Consider the following 21121-nt stretch of genomic DNA (forward strand, 5'->3'; position numbering starts at 1 on the left):
CAGTAAGGTATACAGCTTTTTAAAAGCAGTTTTTAAATGGAATTAATGAATGTTTACAGGCTCTTAACTGCAGTATACACAAAATATTTTACATTATTGTGGTTTGGTATGCTGTCTTTGCTCATTGAATATGCTTATAAGAAAAAACCCATGAAACTTACATACAGGTTTTAAAAGGACGCTATCTAGGACATTATATCCTATATATAATATATACATCATAAAGTGATCCAGGTGTTAACAGAGTACTTTTGACAAAATTTGTCTGATCTTAGAACCAAGAATACTTTTTTTTTTCCTGAGCCTTTAATGTGATTCCAGATCGAGTAACTTTCTTCTGTTTTATTTTTGTGAACATTGGCCATTTGGAGAAGTGATTCTCACTGCCCATCAAGTCATCTGAAGGACTTTGAGAAAGGACAGAGGCCCAGAGCCCCAGATACCATCCCAGCTGTGCAGAATCAAAAGCAACCAGAGGTGAATGAGTTCTGGGTGTGGGCATTTGCATTTTACAATTCAGCCTTAGCCTGTCCCATCCTTGCTGTCTTCTTTTGCTAAATTTACTTCCTGTCATGTCGTATTGCGTACCCTTGTAAACTGCCTTCAGTTCCTGAGATGAAGGGAGGCTTAATGACGACTGAGAGCTTAACCTACATTTTTCATACTTAAATTTTGTGAGTTTTCATGTGTTCTCTATTTTCATGGCCTAGGTTCTTGATACAACCACAGGAGTTTGGGTTTGTTTTTTGATATTAGGTCTTAAACAGTATTTTGCAACAGAAGATATAATTTTAAGCCACACACACTTTAAAATTCAAGGGTCCAGAACATGCTAAAAGTTTATTTCTTAGAGCTGTTTTTATAATGGGTTTGAACTAATAACATACTGAAAACAGGATTTTTAGCAGAAAAAAGATCTAGATTCTTTTAATAAAGACTATATAACTTTTTTACACATTGGTCAAGTATGTTATTGTTTACTAAACAGCCTAATTTCTTACTATATCCACGGTTCAGTATTTAAAAAATGCCATCATCAAGAGTTAAAAAAATTATCACTTTACAAACACTAGGTAAAGGAATCTAAAAAGTTGCCAAAGAACACAATCCCAAGCATTATTCAAAAAAGTTGATGAAGCACCTTGTAGAAGACACCTCCACCCTGAAACGAGTGTCCAGAGAAATGTGAATTAATGCTATACTATTAAAGGTTAAATATTTACATCATTCTAAAAACATTTTAAGCTGTATTACAGTGCTATAATTTCTCCTTTTAAGGAAAAAAATAGTTTCCCTGCAGTGTTCTGAAAGGAAATAAGGTCATTTAAAAAAATATATCCGTAATAACTAGTGGTTTATTTTTTTCCTGTATTTTTAAATTCCAACAAAGCATTACTTTGCAAAATGTCTTTCAGCCCAAATTCAGCGTCTCTGTTTTGATCTCTTTGTAAAAGAACTCTCTGTTCATCCATTCTTTTCGCCTGAGAACGTAAAATCAGGCTAAAAAAGTCCTCGTCTGGTACTGTTGGTCCCTTTGTGGTGGCAGGTGGTGGAGCACATCTTTGATCATCTAATCTGGACCCCTGAAAATTTATGAGAGAGAGAGATTGAAACACAAATATTGTAGGGAAGGAGAACACCACCTTACATTATGTTGTCATCACAAGAAAAACATTTTTTTTTCTTGCCTTGTCTCAGAAATTTAATCTTTAGACCTGAAACCTAATAAAACCTTTTCAAAGACTTACATAATCAGAACATAACAAGTACTATGTAGAAGTATAGCCATAGGGGCGCCTGGGTGGCTCAGTCAGTTAAGCGTCCGACTTCAGCTCAGGTCACGATCTCGTGGTCCGTGAGTTCGAGCCCCGCGTCAGGCTCTGGGCTGATGGCTCAGAGCCTGGAGCCTGTTTCCGATTCTGTGTCTCCCTCTCTCTCTGCCCCTCCCCCGTTCATGCTCTGTCTCTCAAAAATAAATAAACGTTAAAAAAAAAAAAAAAAAAGTATAGCCATAACCTCAAGACTTTGGTAAGATTACTTAAGATACAAGGTCAAATCTTACATAATTGGCATTGACAACTTACCAATCCTTAGAAATACAATGTTATATATAAAACCCCTGCAGCACTACTCTGTCAGGTCAGGGGTCAGCAAACCATAACCTGCTGCCTGTTTTGTGCATAAAGTTTCCTTTCCGTTTCACCACAATGCTCATGTGTCTACTAATTACGAATTAAGTGTGGCTGGCAGAGTCCAGCAGTTGTAAGGGCCTGAAAAGCCTAAAATATTTTCTATGTAGCCCTGTACAGAAAGTTTGCCTTGCCCTATCTTAAACATTTAAATCTGTTAAAGAAACAAGCCAGATTTTTTTCCTTGAAGTTCTAACTTCTGATTCTTCTTTTAGAAGTACATTACAAATGTTACCCATCAAATAAAAAATACAAGCATTTAGGGGCGCCTGGGTGGCTCAGTCGGTTAAGCGTCCGACTTCAGCTCAGGTCATGATCTCGCGGTCCGTGAGTTCGAGTCCCACGTCGGGCTCTGGGCTGATGGCTCAGAGCCTGGAGCCTGCTTCTGATTCTGTGTCTCCCTCTCTCTGCCCCTCCCCCGTTCATGCTCTCTCTCTGTCTCAAAAGTAAATAAACGTTAAAACAAAATATATATAAGCATTTAAATGTGTACAGTATAGTATTTGGTATTGTAGCTCCAGAGTGGGACTGTGACAGCTGACATTTGAGTGCCTACTATGTTGCTGGGCACCGTGCATTTATATGCCTTAACCTTTCGCCCCACGGCCAGCCCTGTGACTCTCAGTGGCCGCCTTGTCAGCAGCCCCCCACCACCCACACACCTGGCTCCTGCTTCTTCATTTCTCTTGTCTTTAAGTTGGGGTGATTTCATTGTCCTCCAATTCATCCAACACTTCGGTACTTCACACCTTAGACCTCCTCTCCTCTGGTCTCCAGTCTTCACCTCTGCCTTATAAGCTCCCATCGTCCTAGGCCAGACTTGGTCATTCTCAGTAACTGCACTGTCTTGAAAATCAGGATTTCAAACATCTCATGTTGACTGCCACCTCCAATTTTCCAGATCAGGCTAGAGAGTACTCCCCCAGGAATTTTTTGTTAAACTGTGGTAAAACAGAATGTTTACCACTTTAACCATTTTTAAGTGTACTGTTCAGTATTAAGCACATTCATACCGCTGTGCAGTCATCAGCATTATCCATCTCCAGAACATTTTCATTCTGCAAAACCAAAACAGTAGCTCCCATCCTCCCTTCTCCAGCCCCTGGTAACCACCATTCTTTGTCTCTGTGAATCTACTTTGCCTCATGTGAGTCGAACTGTATTTGTCCTTTTGTGACTGCCTACTTCTCAGCATAGTGTCTTGAGCCATGTTGTAACCTGTGTCAGGATTTCCCTCATTTTTAAGGCTGAAAAATACTCCATTGTACATGCACACCACATTTTATTTATCCATCTGCCAATGGGCACTTGGTTGCTTCTACCTTTTGGCTCTTGTCAATAATGCTGGCTGCCTGAAGGTAGGTGTACAAATATCTGCTCATATCCATGCTTTCAACTGTTTGGGGTATATACCCAGAAATGAGATTGATGGATCATATGGTAGTTCTGTTTTTAAATAATTTTTTGAGGAATCACCAAACCATTTTTCATAGCAGCTCTTCCATTTTGTATTCCCACCTGCAGTGCACGACAGTTCCAATTTCTCCACATCCTTGCCAACTGTTTTTTTTAATGTTTATTGTTTAGAGAAAGACCAAGCATGAGTGGGGGAGAGGCAGAGAGAGAGGGGGAAACATAGAATCTGAAGTAGGCTCCAGGCTCCAAGCTGTCAGCACAGAGCCCTACCTGGGGCTTAAACTCGCGAACTGTGAGATAATGACCTGAGCCGAAGTGGGATGCTTAACTGACTGAGTCACCCAGGCACCCATTTTTTTGTTTTTTGTTTTAATGGTAGCTTCCCAATGGGTTCGTGAGATGGTATCTCATTATGATTTTGATTTGCATTTCTCTAATTTGTGATGTTGAGCATCTCTTCCTGTGTTTATTAGCCATCTGTAGATCTTCTGAGAAATATTGATTTGGATTCTCTGCCCATTTTTGGAATAGGGTTTTTGTTTCTTTTTTTGTGGTTAAGTTTTAGAGTTCTCTATATTCTGAATTAATCCTTTTATTGATTATGTTTTGCAAGTATCTTCTGTGGGTTGCCTTTTTACTTTGTTGATAGTGTCATTTGATGTACAAAAGTTTTAAACTTTGATCAAGTCTAGTTTGTCTATTCTTTTGTTGCCTGTGCCTCATAACTAAGGTCTCATAACTAAGAAATCACTGCCAAATCCAAAATCTTGAAGCTTTCCTCTTATGTTTTCTATAAGTTTAAAGTCTTAGCTCTTACATTTAGGTCTCTGATCCATTCTCAGTTTTTACATATGGTGTTAGGTAAGGGCCCAGCTTCATTATTTTGCATGTGGATAGTTTTCCCGGAAGCATTTGTTGATGAGACTCCTTTCCCCACTTAATAGTCTTGGCACACTTGTGGAAAATCATTTGAAGACACATTCAAGGATTTATTTCTGGGCCCTCTTTTCCATTGGTCTATATGTCTGTCAATATCAGTACCATACTGTTTGATTACTGTAGCTTTGCAGTAGAATTTGAAATCAGGAAGTGGGAGTCCTCCAAGTTTGTTCTGCTTGCTCAAGATTCAGTTATTTGGGTTCCCCTAAGATTCTATAGGAATTTCAAGATGGAATTTTCTGTTATATAAAATACCTTATTTACATTTTGATAAGGAATGCATTATATGAATCCATAGATTACACTCTGGGTAGTGCTGGCATTTTAACAATATTCCCATTTATGTAGTGTAATTTCTTTCAGAAACATTTTATAATTTTCATTGTTCAAGTCTTTCACTTCCATGGTTAAGTTCATTCCTGCTGATGCTGTTTTAGGAAGGTTTTCTTAGTTTCCTTTTTGGTCTGTTTACTGTTAGTGTATGGAAACACAACTGATATTGGGATGTTAATTTTGTACCCTGTTATTTTGAATTTGTTTCTTAGGTTTTTTTTTACGTTTATTTTTGAGCGCGTGAGTGGGGGAGGGACAGAGAAGGAGGGAGACACAGAATCGGAAGCAGGCTCCAGGCTCCGAGCGCTCAGCTGAGTCCGACGCGGGGCTCGAACTCACAGACTGTGAGATCATGACCTGAGCTGAAGTCGGACACTCAACCGACTGAGCCACCCAGGCACCCCATGTTTCTTAGTTCTAACAGGGTTTTTTTGTTTGGTGAAATCTTCAGGATTTTCTGCACATAAGACTCCTTTCTGAACAGAGATAATTTTACTTCTTTCCTACCTGGATGCTTTTTGTCTCTTTTTCTTGCCTGATTGCTCTGCTCGAACTTACAGTACCATTTGAATACAAGCGGTAAAAAATGAGCATCTTTGTCTTATTCCTGCTTTTAGAGTAAAGCTTTTGTCATTTACCATTATGATGGTAGTTATAGGTTTTTCATAAGTGACTTTATTGCGTTGTGGTAGTTTCTTACTATCCCTAGTTAGTTGAGTGTTTTTATCATGAAAATGTGTTGAATTTTGTCAAATGTCAATTTAGATGATCAGGTGTCTTTTTTCCCCCCTCTTTCATTCTATTAATGTAGTGTATATATTACATTGATTATTCCCCTATGTTGAACCATCCTTGCATTCCAGTAACAAATTCCACCTAGGTATGGTGTATAATCTTTTAAATATGCCATTTGATTCTGTTTACTAGTATTCTATTGATGATTTTTGCATCTATATTCAAAAAGGATATTGGACACATAGTTTTCTTGTAGTGCCTTGTCTGGCTTTGTTATCAGGGCAATATTGGCCTCACAGAATGACTTAGGAATAGAAAGTATTCCCTTTTTTTCAGTTTGGTAGAATTCACCAGTGAAGCCAGCAGGTCCCGGGCTTTTCTTTGTTGGGAGGTTTTGATTACTGATATAGTATCCTTATAGATTATGAGTCTGTTTTCTATTCATGATTAAGTCTTGGCTGATTTTGTTTCTGGTTATTTGTCCATTTCATCTAGGTTATCCAACTTATAAGCATTCACAGTATTATCCAAAAATTCTTTTTATTTCTGTAATTAGAAGTGATGTCCCTACTTTGGTTTGTAATTTTAGTAATTTGAGCCTTTGTCAGTTGTGTTAAACCTTTTAACTAACCTGCTTTTGGATTTGATTTTTTTTTTTTTAATTCTGTTCTTCATTTCCTTCTTTCTGCTAGTTTTAGGTTTAGTGTGTTCTTTTTCTAACCCCTTAAGCTATAAAAAAGGTTGTTGATTTGAGATATTCCTCTTTTAACATAAGCATTTGCAGCTCTAAATATCCCCCCGAGTACTGCCTTCCCTGCATCCCAAGGTTTTAGGATATTGTATTTTCATTTTTATCAGTCTCAGGGTATTTTCTAATTTCCCTTGTGTTTTCCTCTCTATCCACTGGTTAATTTCCACAAATTTGGGAATTCTCTAAAGTTTTATTTATTTAGAGAGAGACAGTGTGACCCAGGGGAGGGGGAGAGAGAAAATCCCAACCAGGCTCCTCACCTTCAGTGCAGAGCCCAGAACGGGGCTTGAACCCATAAGATCATGACCTGAAATGAAACCGTGAGTCAGATGCCCAACCGAGCCATCCAGGTGCCCCTCCTTATTACTTATTATTTTAACTCCATCCTGTTGTGGAGAAGATACTTTGTATGGTATCTAATCTTTTAAAATTGTTGAGACTTGCAGCACCTGGGTGGCTCAGTTGGTTAAGCATATGACTTTGGCTCAGGTCATGGTCTTGCAGTTTGTGAGTTCCAGCCCCATGTCTGGCTCTGTGCTGACAGCTCGGAGCCTACTTCGGATTCTGTGTCTCCCTCTCTCTCTGCCCCTCTCCCACTCATGCTCTGTGTGTGTCTCAAAAATAAAACTGTTGAGAATTTGTGGCCTAACATGGTCGATCCTGGAGAATGTCCCATATGCATTTGAGAAGAATGTGTATTCTGTGAGAACTAGCTGATTTATTGTGTTGTTCATCATCTGTCTGGTTGTCCTACCTATCACTGGGGTGGAGAGTCTTGAAATCGCCAACTATTTTTATAGAAATGTCCATTTCTCCCTTCAGTTCTGTCAATTTTTTTTCTTTATGTTGATGGCCTGTTACTAGGATTTCAGTATTTTTTTTTTAATGTTTATTTGAGAGACAGGGAGAGAGACACAGAATCCAAAACAGGCTCTGAGCTATCAGTACAGAGCCTGACACAGGGCTTGAACTCACAAACCATGAGATCATGACCTGAGCCGAAGTCTGATGCTTAACTGACTCAGCTGCCCCAGGTCTTCGCTATTAAAGCCACCAGGATTACTGACAGTTGTCACTTCCATACCCTTCATTTTCCTACCTCCTTTCTTAGATGCAGCCTAGGTTCCAAAGTCCATTATTAAAATCATTTCCTGGCATGTGCTTCTCTCCTCCTCCATCCTAGTCTATCAAATTACTGACCCTGATTAAATCTCTATCCTTAAGTAGCTGGTTATGCCTTGAGAAAATACATCACTGTACTTACTTCAGTGACTGTGAACTTCGAAGGAGTCCTCAGTGTAGTTCAATAATCCTATTACTTTTTGCTGGTCAATATACTTTCAGTTTCTCAAAGTAACTATGTTCTATTCTCTTCAAAATTACAATGCTCCAACCCCAATCTCTGTTAATGGCCCTACTTCTTACTTTGCTAAGAAAAGAAAAACAACCAAATTTGTACACACATACTCTGCTGCATCACCGGTTCCTCCCTCTACTTGATCATTTACATCAGCAGACATGAGGTATTAACTCCCAAAATAAGAAAAAAACCAACCTCTATATACTTCATCTTTAACTCTGAAAATCCCTTGAAAGTTTTGTTTACTGTCTCCCCTTTAACACTTTCCATTTTCTCAACCCCCTCAATCCTTTGTCCCCATCACAGTATCTTTCATAATGACTAATAATCTCCACATTGCCAAAGCTAGTAGATCAGCCACTTCTCAGCAGTGTCTGACACAGTTGAACATTCCTTAAAACACTTTCTTCAATTTGCTTCCTACCACTCTCCAGGCTGACTGCTGCTTTGCTGGCTCATCTTCCTCTATTCAGTCAGATTTTGGAATGCTCAGGGCTTAGTCCTCCTGTTTCGGTATCTATTCTTTAGGTAGTATCTTCCCGGGACTTTAATACCAGCTATATGCTGATGACTCCCAAAGTCATTTCTCTCTGGGGCTATAGGTTTTTTGGGGGAAGGAGGGGAGAGTGAGTATGCATGAGCCTGGGAGGGACAGAGACTGCGCCGAGTGTGAAGGGGGCTTGATCTCATGACCGCAAGCATCACAACCTGAGCCAGTATCACTAGTCAACCTACTGAGCCACCCAGGGGCTCCAGATTTTTATATTCAGTTGTCTACTCAACATCTCCACTTAAATACCTATTTATGTAACTCAAATTTACATACCGAAAGTAGAACTCCTGCTTTTTCTTCCCAAACCTGTTTCTCCTCTCAACTTCTCTATTTTAGTAAACTGCACCATCCACTGACAACAGTTATTCAAAGCAAAAAAGGCAGGAGCCCTTCTTGATTGTTTCTTATACCATCTGATTTATTAACAGGTCTTGCCCATCAACCATAACTTCAAAATATATCCCTGTTGTGACTGCTTATCATCACTACTACCACCACACTAGTCAAAGTCGTATCTTTTGCCTGAATTACCACATTGGTTTTCTAGCTGGTTCTACTAACAGCCTCTGCCACTCCACATGCTTTCAGCAGTAGACAGGATGATCTTTCAGACCCTCCAATGTCTTCCTATCACATCTGGAACACAAGACCTCATCATGGCCTATAAGATCATAAGATCTAGGCTGGTTACTTCTCTATCCTTATCTCCTACCACTCTCCCTTAACCTTTATTTACTCCATGCCAGTCACACTGGCCACCTTGCCATTCCTTGAACCTGCTAAGCTTTTATATCCAAGAAGGGACTTGTCTCTGCATAGAATGCTATTTCACTAAATATTCACATGGCTATTTCACCTTATTCAGATCTCTGTTCATCTGTCAATCCAAGAACATCTTCCCTAACCACCACCACCCCCTGGCTACCCCACCCTTTTATCTGGCTCTAATTTTCTTTATAGCAAGTATCAGTACCTGTCATATAGTATCTATCATCTACACGCGCAGAGACTTACTTACTGTCTCTCCCATTAACACATAGGATCCTTTAAAAGCAAGTACATGGCAGGGCACGTGGGTGGCTCAGTTGGTTAAGCATCCGACTCAGGTCATGATCTTACAGTTTTGGGAGTTTGAGCCCCATGTTAAGGCTCTATGCTGACAGTGTGGAGCCTGCTTCAGGTTCTCCCTCTTTCTCAAAAATAACTAAAAAACTTTAAAAGCAAGTACGATATCTCCATAGTAAGTACTCAATTTTTTTGCTGAATAAATGAGAGGTTGGTAGTATGTATCATCATCTCCTCTTTTTATGAATGAAAAAACAGACACAACTAGGGTCAGGAAGTGGAAATGTCTCTTTAGTGAAAATAAGGATTATTTTTCTCATGGTCGTGTTCAAGCCATCTGAGGTATTCCTTAACCATTGTGGCAAATAATTATTAAAATAAAAAATGAAAGCTATCTCTGTAAGAACATTTCTCCTAAAGCTCTCAACAGCATAAAGGGCCCCAGCTAGACTCTCCCCATATTAATCACTGGTTGCTCCCGATACTAACATTCAGGAAAGTGGGGCTCTTTTCTAGGTCTCCTCCCAATGCCCTTCAGTCTCCTCTCCACCACAGGTCAGAGAGAGGCATCAGCAACACCTTACCTTACCACCCAAAATACAAAATAAGAAGCTATCACAGGGATCTATAGTGTCTGAAGGATCCCTGAATGATAAGTGTGTCCCCAATACAAAATGAGCCTTTCCCAAATTATAATCAAAATACTGCCAAAGCTCTCAACAGCATCTGAGCTACACACAGACCAATAAAAATATGCATACATACTTGACATTTTACAAGGATGTCAAAGAAGTCTTCATCAGGCTCTTTGTTGTCATTAGTCATCAAGTGGCCAAGTACGGACTTATTGTTGTTTTGTGTCAGACGAAGCCCTGGCAAATTACTGAAACTGGCCCTTTGGTCATCGAGACGACGGCTCTGTGAGCTGGCAAGAAGGTCTAAAAACTCATCTGTGTTGGGGGACACCACGGAAACAGATGGTGCTATGAACAGGGGAAAAAAGTCCCAAACATTATGAAAATATTTAAGCATATTTTTAACATACATCTAGTTCTTTCTGCCTTTTTCAGTCCCAACATCCACTGCCTCCTGCTTTAGCTCTCACTGAGAGGCTGGGGCCTGACCAGATGGGCAGGGAGGGAAGAATAAATCCCAGAATACTTCAGGTGATTCACTTGGAGGTTATTCAGATTTGACTATCTTTCCTTTTATCAACCACCTGCTCAAAATGTAACTTTACAAGATCTTGGGCTAGATTTCAGAAGGTAAATAATCTCTCTTACATAATTTCTCACATGAGGATGAATGAGACTGTTTTTATTCTCTGCCCTGCATGGGAACCACTTAGCTAACTTAAATTATTGCTGCTAAGTCCTGGTCTACAGAGGAAATCTTCTGGTAGCTGAAAGAGAAAATCTTAGATAATCCATTTTAGACCTTTCTAAGGCTCAGGCAGGCCTTAGCTTCAGCCTGAGTTAGAGGTTCCTCTTCAGTCCGTCTTGGCTTTTCTTTTTAATCCAGACAGAAAGCATTTGTCTTTTACATAGAATTATAACTAAATTTTTTCCTATTTTTAAAGTTAGATTTTTTTTTTCCTCCAGTCCCGAAGAATCTAGGGAGGAAATATGATATAGTTAGTAGAAAGTACCTGGACTAAAATACAGATAAACCTAGGGAAACCGAAACAAAACCTTGTTTCAAACTGAAGAAACACCAGCATTTCAGATACACCTGGATTCAGGCTCATTTACTGTACCTGCTCTGATGAGAACTAAACTCTCAGAAAGAAATCACAAGAATATCAAAGGGAACTACTAAAATTGGGGGAGAAGCACAGATCACTCACCTTTCATCATTACTCGAGGTGGAGTGGAAGAAGCCGCAGCTGAAGCAGTCCCGCAGCTCTGTTCTTGTAAGCAGCACCTCTGATCATCCATCCGATTGCTCTGAAATCGGCTTACCAGGTCAAAGAACCCTTCGTCTCCAATAATATCTGCACCGATTTTCTGAAATATTGAGAGAAAATCTGAATATTCCAGCATTATCATGAGATCAAGGGAACAATATCATGATATATATGCAAAAGGGTTAAGATTAAAAATTGACACTTTCGGGGTGTGTGGGTGGCTCAGTCGATTAAGTGTCCAACTTTGGCTCAGGTCATCATCTCGTGGTTTCAGTTCGAGTCCTGTATGCAGCTGTCTGCTGTCAGTGAAGAGCCCGCTTTGGGACCTCTGTTCCTCCCCCCCCCCCCCCCCAAAATAAATAAACTTTAAAGAAAAACTTACATTTTCATTATAAAGAATTCAAGATGGCAACCCTGGTAATCAAGTTATTTCAATCCAATTAACAAAAAGCATTTCTAGTTATTTTAGTTTTTAATCTCTGTATTTCCAAGGCTAAAGAATAAAGAAATGTACCTCAACTCTGGGGAACTGCTCCAGATATTGAATGAATTATGTAAATATTAGTGATCCCAGGCTCAAAGTTTGGTTCTAAGATTCTACAACAGAATTTAAAAGTAAACTAAGAACTGAAAACTAAGAAAGCACACTGATTTCCAAGATCCTTTATCATATTTACAGATTTGAACATCTTGAAAAAAATGTGAACTTCAAATAAATGAGTATTTGAGGCAGAGGGGAACTGGTCATACTTTATTTGGAAGGCTTCAAAGCTTAATATGACAGATGCAATGTTTAATAAAAGTTTCATTCTTCACAATGATGTAAATATTATAGTAGAGATACATATATATATAATGTCCTAGGCCTCAGGAAAAAGGCAGAACTAATTCTTCAGGGAAATAGGGGAAACTGGTATTTGAGTTGGCTCCTGAAGAATGAATAACCATTAGCAGGGCAGATATGTTTCATACTGATTAATGTGCAATTCCAAAGGTCTGTAGTATTCAGGGGATTAAGAACTGAAGGGTTGGGGAGGTGAAGAAGGAAGAAGCTGCCAAAGCAAGGGCCTCTGTATGATATACAAGTTATACTGTGTGAAATAAGAGAAGCACTGGTAACAATTTTAAACAGAACTGGCGCCTCCAAAAGGTTGCAGAAATTACGTAGGGAAAGAGATCAAGTTCAGGTGCCTATTCCAAAAATCTGGCTAAGAGATGCAGTACTGCCCTAAGAACTAAGACACAGTAGCAGAGGTTTATTTTCAAAAGGTGGGGGTGGGGACAGATCTAAGGGAGGTAGGGATTGATTGGATATGGTTAGGGGAGAAGGAGTCAAGAATGTCACCTAACTTGGGTGACCGAGTACATAGCATACATAAAGGAAACAGGAGGGTTTGAGAGAGTACAGTTTTTAATGTGCAATCTGAGGTTTGGTATTAAATATATACATAAGCTATAGTAAGATGTATTAATCACTAACAAGACTTTCCTAGGTGCAAAAAAGGCTCAAATTCAAACTTCTAAACATTAAAACGCAGGAAGGGTCCAGAAGTGGATGTTTTTCAGTTGAGCTAAGTGGGCTTCGCTAAAACCTGAAATCTTGAACAAAGGGTATGCCTTTGAGATCTGCTCTACGTCTATAAAAATATTCCTGAGCCATTTTTATATACCCATAAAGTTTCCTTTTGTTAGTCATACACATAAAAAACTGGTAAAAATCAATACAAAAGACACTACCAGGGTACAGATATGATGGGATGCTGACAAGAGGACCAAGAGAAATTGGTCAAAAAAATAAAAGACCAGCAGTTTTTCCAAAAGCTCTCACTGAGGGGTGCCTAGGTGGCTCAGTCGGTTGAGTGTCTGACTTCAGTTCAGGTCATGATCTCATGGTCTGTGAGTTCGAGCCCTGCGTCGGGCTCTGTGTTAACACCTCAGAGCCTGGAGCCTGCTTTGGATTTTGTGTTTTCCTCTCTCTCTGCCCCTCCCCTGCTTGCACTCTGTTGCTCAAAAATGAATAAACAAAGAATTTAAAAAAAACTCACTGGAAAATGGACTTGATAATTGGAAGTATCATCTTTGTAATTTATTTTGGTTCTTTTATCAGAGTGTAGGGTAGCTAGACTAGAGATATTCCTGATATTTTCTTATTTCTAAATATTTTAAGTTATATTTAATAAGCTGATTCCTGTGATCATTTTTCATCAAAACAGTTTTTAACTGTTATAATTTCAACATAAATAGAAGTTGATGCTAGCAGATACTATTTTAAATCAGCATTTTAAAATCCTTGAACATATGAATTTAATTTGTTCTAACTTCTACAATGAAAGGAGTTTTACTAGGAGACACTGTAGTAAACTAAAAGGTAGTATTTTTGTAATTAGTGACAAATAATTACTGTCCAGAGCAGTGAAGCAACATATCCATGAATGGAGTAATTACAGTTTCTAGCTCTGAAGAAGACTGAAAAGATAGGGAAATATGGAAGACTTCTTTGAATAAAAAAAGATATTTTATATTAAATGTCTAATATAATTTATCAAATATTCAGTATGAATACAAGAAAACTAAAATGTAGGTACTCAAAACAGAATACTCAAAAACTTATTTCATACATACCCTCTCAGAATTTGGAATTCGATTATCAATGGAATTACTGGCATCTTGGAGAACTTTAGTGGAGGAATTAGTTTTGCATTTTTTCCCCTTCAATCTGTTGACAAAGAGCAGCTTCGCAGAAGGTTTGGCAATAAGAGGTTTTTGTTTAGCAAGAATTTCACTGTTCCAGTTCTGTACCTACAAAATTATAAACAGATATGGAAAACAGGGCATGAAAAAAACCAAAGCTATTTCTGGTTTTCTATCATATTAACCTGCCATTGCCACTCCTCTAGTGTGGGGTGCAGCTAGATCTCTTAATAAATTCCTTTTTGCCAGTATATCTATTTTCAACAGCTTGTACCAAATGCATACTGTGAATTTTTCATCACCAAAACATTAAAGTGGTGACTTTTAGGAACTTAAGAGTAAGAAAACAGGGGCACCTGGGTGGCTCAGTCAGTTAAGCATCTGACTCTTGATTCTCACTCAGGTCATGATCTCAGAGTTTGTGGGATCAAGCCCCCATTGGGCTCTGAGCTGATAGTATGGAGCCTGCTTGGGATTCTCTCTCTCTGCCCCTTCCCTGCTTGTGCCCTCTGTCTCCCTCTCAAAATAATTTTTTAAGAAAGTAAGGAGTGCCTGGGTGGCTCACTCAGTTAAGCATCTGACTTCAGCTCAGGTCATGATCTCACAGTTCATGGGTTGGAGCCCCACATCGGGCTCTGTGCTGATAGCTCAGAGCCTAGAGCCTAGAGCCTGGAGCCTGTTTTGGATTCTGTGTCTCCCTCTCCCTCTGCTCCTTCCCACTCACACTCTGTCTCTCTCTCCTTCAAAACAAAATAAGCAAAAAAAATTAAAAAAAAAAAAAGAAAAGTTTGCCAAAATCCCATAAAAATATGGAAGGTCAAAGAGCAAGTTTTATTGTGGATGTGAGTTAATTAAGAACCTGTTACAACTGGAAATTCTGGATATATGTGGAATTTTTAACGGTATAAATTAACATCTAAGCCATACAGCAGTAATTTTTTTTGGTCATTTTTTGTTTTCACTAACTACTAAATTCTCAATAGGGAAAACATCAGTCATTTATATAGGTCTAGACCTGGTTTAAATATACTTAACCTCTAGGGGCGCCTGGGTGGCTCAGTCGGTTGAGCGTCCGACTTCGGCTCAGGTCACGATCTCACGGTTCGTGAGTTCGAGCCCCGCGTCAGGCTCTGGGCTGATGGCTCGGAGCCTGGAGCCTGCTTCCGATTCTGTGTCTCCCTCTCTCTCTGCCCCTCCCCCATTCATGCTCTGTCTCTCTCTGTCTCAAAAATAAATAAACATTAAAAAAATAAATAAATAAATATACTTAACCTCTAAACAACAGACTCAATATAACAAATATTTACTGGGGGTTGTGGGAGGGGGGATGGGCTAAATGGGTAAGGGGCATTAAGGAATCCACTCCTGAAATCATTGTTGCACTATATGCTAACTTGGATGTAAATTAAAAATAAAGTTACTAAAAAAACCCCAAACCCTAAAATAGTAAGAATGACTAAAAACCATAAAAAACAAAAAACAAATATTTACTGAGTGGAAAGGAAAAACACAGTATGTGTAGTAGCTACATGACATTTGCAGCTTTAACACTCGGTCTTAAGTGTTTGTAAGTCCAAAGGTCTATGTAATGTAGTAATTGATAATAAAGTTACATCACATGAGACACAAATTAGGATAAGTCTTGCCCTGAGGCTATTGTACCTGAGTGAGAGATAGCTAGTGAGTGAACAAGCCAGCTATCTGGGTAAGTTCTGGGTAACAAATGAAGTTTGTTTTATTTTTTTCCCTCTGTTCCTTTTCTCATACAGGTGATAAGGAGAAACTATTTGTTGGGGTGGACTACAGGGTCTATTGACTCGAGAAAAGTAAACAAGCCCAATTATTAGAACATAAAACTCGGGGTGCCTGGGTGGCTCAGTCAGTTAAGCACCTGACTCTCAATTTGGGCTCAGGGCATGATCTCACGGTTTGTGATTTGAGCCCCATGTTAGGCTATGTGCTGACAGCCTGGAGCCTACCTGGGATTCCCTCTCCCTCCCCCTCCCTCACTCATGCTCTCTCTCTCTCTCTTAGAAATAAATAATAAACTTAAAAAAAAAAACAACATAAAACTCTACCTAAATCCCAAGTGGAAATGTGAAAAAAAAATTTTTTTTAATCTTTATTTTTTAGAGAGAGACAGCGTGTGAGCAGGGGAGGAGCAGAGAGAGAGGGAGACACAGAATGTTAAGCAGGCTTCAGGCCCTGAGCTGTCAGCAAAGAGCCTAATGCGGGGCTCAAACTTGTGAGCCTCAAGATCACAACCTGAGCCGAAGTTGGACGCTCAACCGACTAAGCCACCCAGGTGCCCCAGAAATGTGAAAAATTTTTAATGTTTCCTATATACTTATTTGGACTTCTCAACAAAAACACTGAAGAATACAGACTGGAACAATGTCTTAAAAATTATGAAGGAAAATTATTTCCAATTAGTAATTCCATAGTAAGAATTATCAGTCAAATGTGAGAGTAGCAAAAAGGCATTTTCAGACATCCAGGGTCTCAAGAGTTCCCTTCAACTGTGTTCTTTCCTAAGAAATATCTTTAACACAGAATCGCCTTTTTTCTTTACATATGCTTCTTAGCTTGGTTGAGAATAATGAAATAATGAATCGCAACTTTATTATGAGGGAAAGAAAACACAGAACTAATTCCAAACATATTTTAGAGACAAAACTTTGCCATTATTTGGCTCTTGGAAAATTAAAGGGTTGAATCTAGTCAGCTTCTTAATGAAATCTATTGTTAGTACCACTTCAGAGCTAGGCACAAGGCAGCAAATTAATTTTGCTAATTAGTATGTTCCTACAAGAAATAGGAAAAGAGACCTAAATTGACTTAAAAGTTGTTTGTTTTTTTTCTCTTAATAATTTGCAGGGGTGCCTGGGTGGCTCAGTCGGTTAAGTGGCCAACTTTGGCTCAGGTCATAATCTCAAGTTCATGATTTCAAACCCCAAGCCGGAATCTGTGCTGATAGCTCAGAGATTCTGTATCCCCCTCTTTCTCTGTACTTCCCCTGCTTGTGCTCTGTCTCCCTCTCTCTCTCTCTCAAAAATAAACATTAAATAAATAAATTGCAGATTAGCCTAATTAATTAATTGCAGATTAGTCAGATTTGCAAACTGACAAGATAAGATGTAGACAGATATCTGGGGAAATCACAAAGTCCTTCAGGAGTTAACTAGGATTTCTGAAGAACTTTATATATATATATCTGGCTGATTTGAACTTATGAAAACTTTTCCCACAAAAAATGTCAATATTAAAAAATCATATGCCTATTATAATAGGGCAGAAAAATTTTTAATAACATGGAAATAATATTAACTACACATTATAAAATATCTATAAAATATTAATATTCACATGAAAATGCAAGATGAATAAATACCAAAATATTACTTGTAGTTACCACTGAGGGTGGGATTACTGATAATTTTAATTTCCTTGTTGAAATTTTGAAGTTATTATAATGAACCTATTTTATAAAAAGTATTTTAAAAAATATACCATAAAAGAACAACAGCCTGCTTTAACAATGTAAAAATTAAAGGTGGAAGAAAGGACCTAGATTTCTTTTCTTCACTAATCTTTTCCCTGGGTGGGGGGATGGGTGAACTAGGTGATGGAGATTAAAGAGTACACTTAGCATGATGAGCACTGAGTAATGCACAGAAGTGCTGAATCACTATACTGCACACCTGGAACTCCCATAACACTGTATGTTAACTACACTGGAATTAAAAAACTTAATAGAAAATTATAAAAGAAAAAAATAACTTTTCTAATTATAAAGTCCCTTCTCTGTTACTGAAAACAAAAGCCTAAGGAAGATGCATCTTGAATAAACAGTTGTTAGTGAAGAAAATGCTTTTAAGAAATGCAGCCAGAAAAACTAGCTTGATCATACATATCACTTATCTTACTAATAATGTTGCTGTTACTTAGTTGGGGGAAAAAAGCTTCCTAACCCTTTAATTTTCCCATTTAAAAAAAGTAATTAAGAAAAGTAATACACGTACATGTTAAAATGTTCAAACAGTTCAAACTAAAACTGTGTACAAAGTATCTCTTCTGAGACATCCACTCCTTTTCCCAGAAGCAATTGTTATTTTTATTAGCAGGTCTCTTAGAGATTCTTCCTGAAATGTTTTAAGCATCTACAAAGGATATAGATGCATAATGCTTCTCTTAAACAGATGGCAGCATATTAGGCACATTCTTTTTAGACTGCACTTTTTAAAAATTCTTTTTAAAGGAAAATTTTAAAGTGATACCCATACAACACAAGGTTTATTTAAACTATTCATGTAAGTTAAAAGTTACTTAAATATTTGATTATAACAGTTCAAGAAATTTAAAAACCTAAGGGCTGCCAACCTTTTCTGGTGTTAACTTCATAAGTTCCATGTTTTCCATACTGTGTCGGCGTCCAAACTTCGGGCGTGCACCTTTGTAAAAAAAAAAAAAAAAAAATTCAAATACATGGGGAAGTCCTTAAGACTACAAATTCAGCATGACTAGGTTATTCAATTTTAAAGTCTTTTACACAAGCCCATATGGAAGGAGGAAACATACAAACATGTATTTTTTTAAGAATAATAATTTTCCATACCAACTACATAAAAATAGAATATACACTCCCTCTAAAATGCTTTGATGTAGGGAAGTTACATTTTGGTTGGAAACTAACTTTGGTTACTGACATTACCCCTTAATTTAGAAAAGGCATTTTATAATAACTGGTTTTATACTATCCATAGAAACTCTTAAAAGAAAATGAGAAGGACAAATCCCGTATGATCTTATGGTGGAATCTAAAAAGAAAAAAAACAACCTGAACTAGGAAAAAAAGAGATCAAACTTGTGATTTACCAGAGGCAGAGATTACAGAGGGGGAAAGGAAGAAGGTGGTCAAAAGGTACAAACCTCGGGTTATAAGGTAAATAAGTACTAGGGATAGAACGTACATCATGATGACTACAGTCAACATTGCTGTATGACACTTAGGAAAGTTGCTAGGAGGGTTTATCCTAAGAATGTTCATCATAAGAAGAATTTTTTTTCCCTTTTGCTATCTGTATGAGAAGATGGATGTTAACTGAACCTACTGTGGTGATCATTTCACTAGGTATAAATCAGGTCATCATACTGTACACCTTTAATTTACAATCATGTATGTCAAATATTTCTCAAACTGGAAAAAACACAAATTTAAAAAAACCACTAAAATGATTATAGTAGGGGAAAAAACAAACTGTAGGGTAGTTTAAGTAAGTAAAAACCAGTCGGTTAAATCTCTGACTTTGGCTCAAGTCATCATCTCATAGTTCATGGGTTCGAGCCCTGCATAAGGGCTCTGTTTTCAGCATGGAGCCCGCTCCAGATCCTCTATCCCCCGCCTCTCTATGGCCCTCTCCAGCTCATGTTCTCTCAAAAATAAATAAACATTAAAAAAAATAATAAGGGGCTCCTGGGTGGCTCAGTCGGTTGGGCACCCAACTTCAGGTCAGGTCATGATCTCATGGCTCGTGAGTTCAAGCCTCGTGTCAGGCTCTGTGCTGACAGCTCAGAGCCTGGAGCCTTCTTTGGACTCTGTGTCTCCCTCTCTCTCTCTCTCTGCCCCTCCCCCACTCACATTCTCTCAAAAATAAACAAACAATAAAAAATTTTTTTTTAATTAAGTAAAAACCCAAGGAAAAGGCTTTAGGCCTTCAATTTCAAGGTAAGAATCAAAGTAACACCTCTAGTTCTATATTGTTACTCATATTCATTTTAAGATCACATTAGATGAGAGATTTAATGCTGACCAGGAAACATGTTAAATAAACATAAACATGGTCCTCAAAAGTTTTTTCAATAAAGTTAGCATTGAATATAGAGAAATATATTTTCATATCCATTTTCACATTTTCATATCCAATCAATATTTTAAAGATTAAGCAATATTTTAAAGGCATAAGGAATATATGATACCTAATACCCAGCTTAACAAATAAACCACTATCAACATATTAACTCCTCTGTGACTCTCTGAAAATGTGCCTCCTCCTCCCTATAATTTTTTATATTTTCATATATTTCATGTTTCATCTATATATTTACATATATATAGATCTCCAAGCAATTTAGTTTATTTTATAATAAATGCTCTCATACTGTATATATCATCTAACTTGCTTCCTTTGAGAAACTTTATGTTTGTGAGATTCAGCCAAGTTCATGTGTAGTTTAATTTTGACTGCCATTTTAGGACTAGGAAATTCTTTATCCATTCTACTGGGGACAGAGATTTAGAGTGCTTCTTATTTTTTGTTATCATAAGCAGTACTATTACAGAAATTCTTGAAAATGTCTCTTTCTCTTAGTGACACAAGCAAGTGTTTCTTCCAGTTTGGATATCAGTGGTATGTAACTGGCAGTGGAAATGCCAGATCATATGCTCAGTACATCCTCAACTTTACCAGAATGTTGCCACATTGTTCTTGAGAGTAAACACATTTCTGTCACCATCAACACTGAATGAGAGCTTCCATTACCCACGTTTCAATACTGGTATTATCAGACCTTTTAATTTTCATCTAAGAGATAACCTTAGAAATGAAACAAGAGCTAAACAAAAATCAAATATGTAAAAACACTTGAATCAAAAAGAATAAACAATAAAATATTTTAATTTTGTCATCAAACATTTATAAATTTGAGTGACCCTATAGAAAATAATCATACCTTTACCATTCCTAAGTTCAAGATAACAACCGTAAAATACCGTATTCTACAGTGATACATCAACAGGACTATGGTAAAGCAAAAAGGTATTATAAAAATTTGAGCTTCCTAAGTTATATATTCTCTCTGGAGATGGTTAACATGTTATGAGTAATTTAAATGTAATTGAGGATAAAGAAATTGGGTTGAAGACCTGTTACTTACCATGCAAATTGTTATCAATTTCAATATTTTCAGACATTATTGAATTATTTGTGCTGTAGCTCAGACCAAGAACCATTTGAAGATCTGAGAGATTCAGTCGTGCTGTTAGTTCACCACTTCTATCCCCAACCTACAACCAACAAGCATTTATATTTTAGAGTAGTATTTAAAGACAATGGTGAAGATTAGCTGAAAATGTTATGAACCTAAAACTGGAAGAAAATAGAAATGAAAACAGTTCTATTAGAAT

The 21121-nt window shown here is 37.8% G+C and overlaps 1 protein-coding gene across 4 annotated transcripts in view; it reads right to left on the reverse strand.

The window, feature by feature from the left end:
* Positions 1-821: 821 nt before the first annotated feature.
* GPSM2 (G protein signaling modulator 2) overlaps positions 822-21121 on the reverse strand; it is a 47718-nt gene continuing 27418 nt past the window's right edge. For 2 of the 4 annotated variants that reach the window (XM_019457706.2, XM_019457709.2), the window contains 6 exons: positions 20872-21001; positions 18319-18389; positions 13870-14046; positions 11188-11347; positions 10107-10324; positions 822-1583 (listed from right to left, as the gene is read on the reverse strand). In XM_019457706.2, the coding sequence (XP_019313251.2) occupies positions 1356-1583; positions 10107-10324; positions 11188-11347; positions 13870-14046; positions 18319-18389; positions 20872-21001 (984 nt within the window). In that variant the 3' untranslated portion in view covers positions 822-1355. Of the gene's footprint in view, positions 1584-2851; positions 3036-10106; positions 10325-11187; positions 11348-13869; positions 14047-18318; positions 18390-20871; positions 21002-21121 lie in introns of all 4 variants that reach the window. The other 2 variants (XR_008418275.1, XM_019457707.2) reach the window with 2 other exon arrangements.

The sequence above is a fragment of the Panthera pardus genome, unplaced genomic scaffold, assembly GCF_024362965.1.
Source record: "Panthera pardus isolate Hobbes unplaced genomic scaffold, ASM2436296v1 HiC_scaffold_11, whole genome shotgun sequence".
NCBI classification, from domain to species: domain Eukaryota; kingdom Metazoa; phylum Chordata; class Mammalia; order Carnivora; family Felidae; genus Panthera; species Panthera pardus.